At 52.5% G+C, this 3,395-nt stretch overlaps 1 protein-coding gene across 1 annotated transcript; it reads right to left on the reverse strand.

Moving 5' to 3' along the window:
- Window positions 1-377: 377 nt before the first annotated feature.
- Window positions 378-3,388, reverse strand: MRPL12 (mitochondrial ribosomal protein L12; the record flags this gene model as incomplete). The annotated part of the gene is given in 2 exon segments (XM_010167481.2): window positions 378-532; window positions 3,233-3,388. Coding segments are annotated over 2 exon segments (273 nt in total), but the record flags the coding sequence as incomplete, so codon positions are not given.
- Window positions 3,389-3,395: the final 7 nt, after the last annotated feature.

Genomic DNA, 3,395 nt, shown 5'->3' on the forward strand with positions numbered 1-3,395 from the left:
CTGGGGTTGCTGTGACCCAAGTGCAGGACCCATCAAACCATCCCGTGTCACCGCAGAGAGCTCGATCCACGGCGCAGCACCGCTGCTGCGGCACGTACATGGATCCAGGATCCATGGATCAGACAGGGCTGGTTTTTAAGAGATGAACCATTTAACAGGTATTTTTCTTTTTTTTTTTTTTTGACATTGATGAAGGTAGAGTTCATGGCAATGCTGGAACTAGACAGCAGCCCAGCCAAACCGTACAGCATTCTCGCACCGAATCGCTTCGAGAGAGCATTTCCACCACACAGCTAGAGGATGTCTCGCACTCGGAAACATCCGGACCCCGCCTTGGGCAGCGGTCGGTGCCCGGGCAGGCGGCAGCGGTGAGGGCTGCCGTGGCACCAGTCCCTCCGTGGTGAGACAGGGCTGCCTACTCCAGAACCACAGTCCCTCCTGCTGCCTCCAGTGCTGCTTTGATCTTCTCTGCTTCCTCCTTGGAGGCGTTCGCCTTGATCTCCTGAGGAAGGGACTCCACCAGCTTCTTTGCCTGTGGGAGGGACAAAGTACAGAGTCTTGTCAACTGGCTTTCACTAACTGGATTAACAGATTTACAGCCATGAGCCTGACCTCTGCCTGAGCAGACCAGAGAAACTCACTGACCAGTCTAAAACCCAAGACTTTTACTTGAACTACAGCCCATCCTGCCAGAAGACGTCTAAACCTGACTGAAAGCGACAGCACATCCACTACAGCCCTGGAAGACCTTTTTCAGAGAGTAATTGCCCGTAAATTCCTCCCACCATGTGCACAGCGCTCCCAGATGTGCAGCCCTGGTCTGAGTAGGTGCCTGGGATGCAGGCAGAGCCACCACACAGTAACCAGCCAAGGCAGCTACCGGCCTCCTTGGGCTGACTTCTTTCCAGAGCAAGTGTTTTTGTTCACATATTTCTGCCAGCGGGGAGGAGAGGCTGTGCCAGGGTTTGTGCACAGCTGGGCAGGAATCTGCTGTACCGGCTAAAAAAGAAAAGAGTTCCAGTACAGACTGTTTGACAACACAATCTTGATACTTTCAGGACTTTTTATACAAAACTATTGTTACTATGCAGTACCGCAATATTTAAGGCAAGCTGACGAGCTGCTGAACTGATTTAAAGGGACTTCTTGCAGAACTGCTGTAAAACAGGGAAGAGAGCCCGGGAGGATCAGCCCGTGGCAGTCAGATGCTCTCACTCCCACATGAAGCAGCAGCAACAAAGCTATTTGGCTCCTTAAAAACAAGCCCCAGGGAGGTTCCAACGGTGCAGAGCCGCTGCCAGCTCTCTGCCGTGTGGCACTGCAGGTATTCAGCGTCCGGCAGACTGACCACTGCTGACAGAAAGAAGGTTGTGTTGTTTCAGTTCACACTGGGCGCAGTGACGATGTATCTGTGGTGGCAGAACATGCTCTTGCCAGGGATGAGGTGTAGCTGTGCAGGCAAAGCTCGGTGGGGCAGGCATGTCCTCACCCACCAGAGCACCCTGAAAGGAGCCGGGTCTGGCTTTTTGAGATGAGGACAGGCAACACAATCAGGGTTATTCATTTAAGATCCTTGCTCACTAATGCTTCACTGCTGCTCTAAAGCAGCTTTGGTCAGAGGAAGCAGCTGTTCAGAGCTCCCAGCAGGCGAAGAGCAGGGCCTGAGCCAAGCTGGACCTGCACAGCAACAGCCCCGGGGCAGAGGCAGCGCGTTTCCAGTCCCAGCCGCAGCTCACGACAGCTCCGGCCCCGGACGGAGCGTGGGGTGGGCTCTGAACAAGCTCTCAGAGCTGCGAATGGACTCGAGTCTGGCTTGCACTGACAACACCCCTGTCTCATCCAGCAGTTGTTTCTGTAGGGCTGACCTGCTCCAGTCACATCGGCACCCAAAGATTTTCCTAGCACTGCTTTCTTCCACACCATTAACGGCCCCACAGGCCAAGAACAGATTCCCTGCACATCTCATTAAAAACGCCTCAACTGGATGGCAATAAAATTTACAATAAAGATTTAACATCTACACTTTGAGTACAGCCTCTGTCAACAGAGCCAGCCATCAGCAGCAGTTTGTTTTGTGTGTGTGTGTTTTAATCAAAACAGCACGTTGGGTAAGTCACACTGGACAAAGTTTACCCACAATAACTAACCTGCACCTACCAACCCTGTACCTGCACTGGGACTGTGACCAGCTCGTTTGACAGGTTCCACGTGCTAAGCCAACTTGATTTAGCATTTGCTCTCCAGACAGCTTTTAATTATCTGCTGATGGTGTCCGTTACAGGGTTTTGGTATTTTAATGCTTGCTTGGGTGTGATAACGGATAAACAACTGCCAGAGTAACCAAGCTGGCAGTCAGTTAATTATCCCAGTGGGCCAACGAAACTCACGTTGCTGCCCCCGGAGTGTCTCTGTTATTTGCTTCGCAACACATGGATATGAACAGGTCAAAGATTTTCTAAGAAATCCTTCTGTTATCCTGGGCTACAAATAAGAGCAGATTTTACAGTGCTCAACATTTCTTCCTGGCAAGTGGATAACCAGAAAGTGCTGCTATGATCCCCAGGACAGGAGAGCGTCACCCAGAGGAGAACTGAAGCCCGTTAAATGCTTCTGCAGCAGCAGCAGCAGCAGCTGTATCACCCGTTCTCTGTTCTGAGCCTACATCATGGCTCAAGGGCATGAGCCCAGACACTGCACAGGACTGTGAAAGGTCTCTGAGGAAAAAGGCAGAGGCATCACCTACAAAAAGAAGAGCTCTGAAAAGGGCTGGAAGCATGGATTGCAAGCTGTGTGAATTAGAGAAACTCATCTAAGTTCAGTAACATATTGGCTTTGAAAGAATAAAAAACTTTAAGGGAAGGCAAGACAAAGCCAGCTGCAGCAAGGAATCCCGTCTGCTCCCCAGGTCTGCAGGAAAGCTCAGAGCAGCTCTTAGATTTGGAGAACCTGAGGCTGCTTTGCTCTGAGTCCTTCACCCCACGGCTCCACGAGCTGTTGGCCACGCAGCAGAGCTGGCAGGGAACACCCTTCTCAAAAAGTCACCAGACAGATTCACCCGGCTCCTGCTCTACATCTCGGCTGTGTCTGCAGGAGGCGTGCGGGCAGCCCCAGGCAGAACGTTCCACACACGGAAATCCAGGATCCTTTTGGAACAGAGAACCGGGGCCGCTGCTTGTAACGTGCGTGTGAACCCGTGCGGGGCGGCGGGCGCCTCGGGCAGCCCCCTCCTCACCTGCACCAGGTTGATTCCTGGCACGAAGTTCTTCACCTCCTTGATCAGCTTCACCTTGTCGGCAGCTTTGAGCTCGGTCAGCCGGACGGTGAAGTGGGTTTTCTCTTTCTTGAGCGGAACCATCTCCTCCTCCTGGAAGCAGTCAGAGCTCGGTCAGGGCACC

This window comes from Antrostomus carolinensis, unplaced genomic scaffold (assembly GCF_000700745.2).
Source record: "Antrostomus carolinensis isolate BGI_N321 unplaced genomic scaffold, ASM70074v2 Scaffold53260, whole genome shotgun sequence".
NCBI lineage: Eukaryota > Metazoa > Chordata > Aves > Caprimulgiformes > Caprimulgidae > Antrostomus > Antrostomus carolinensis.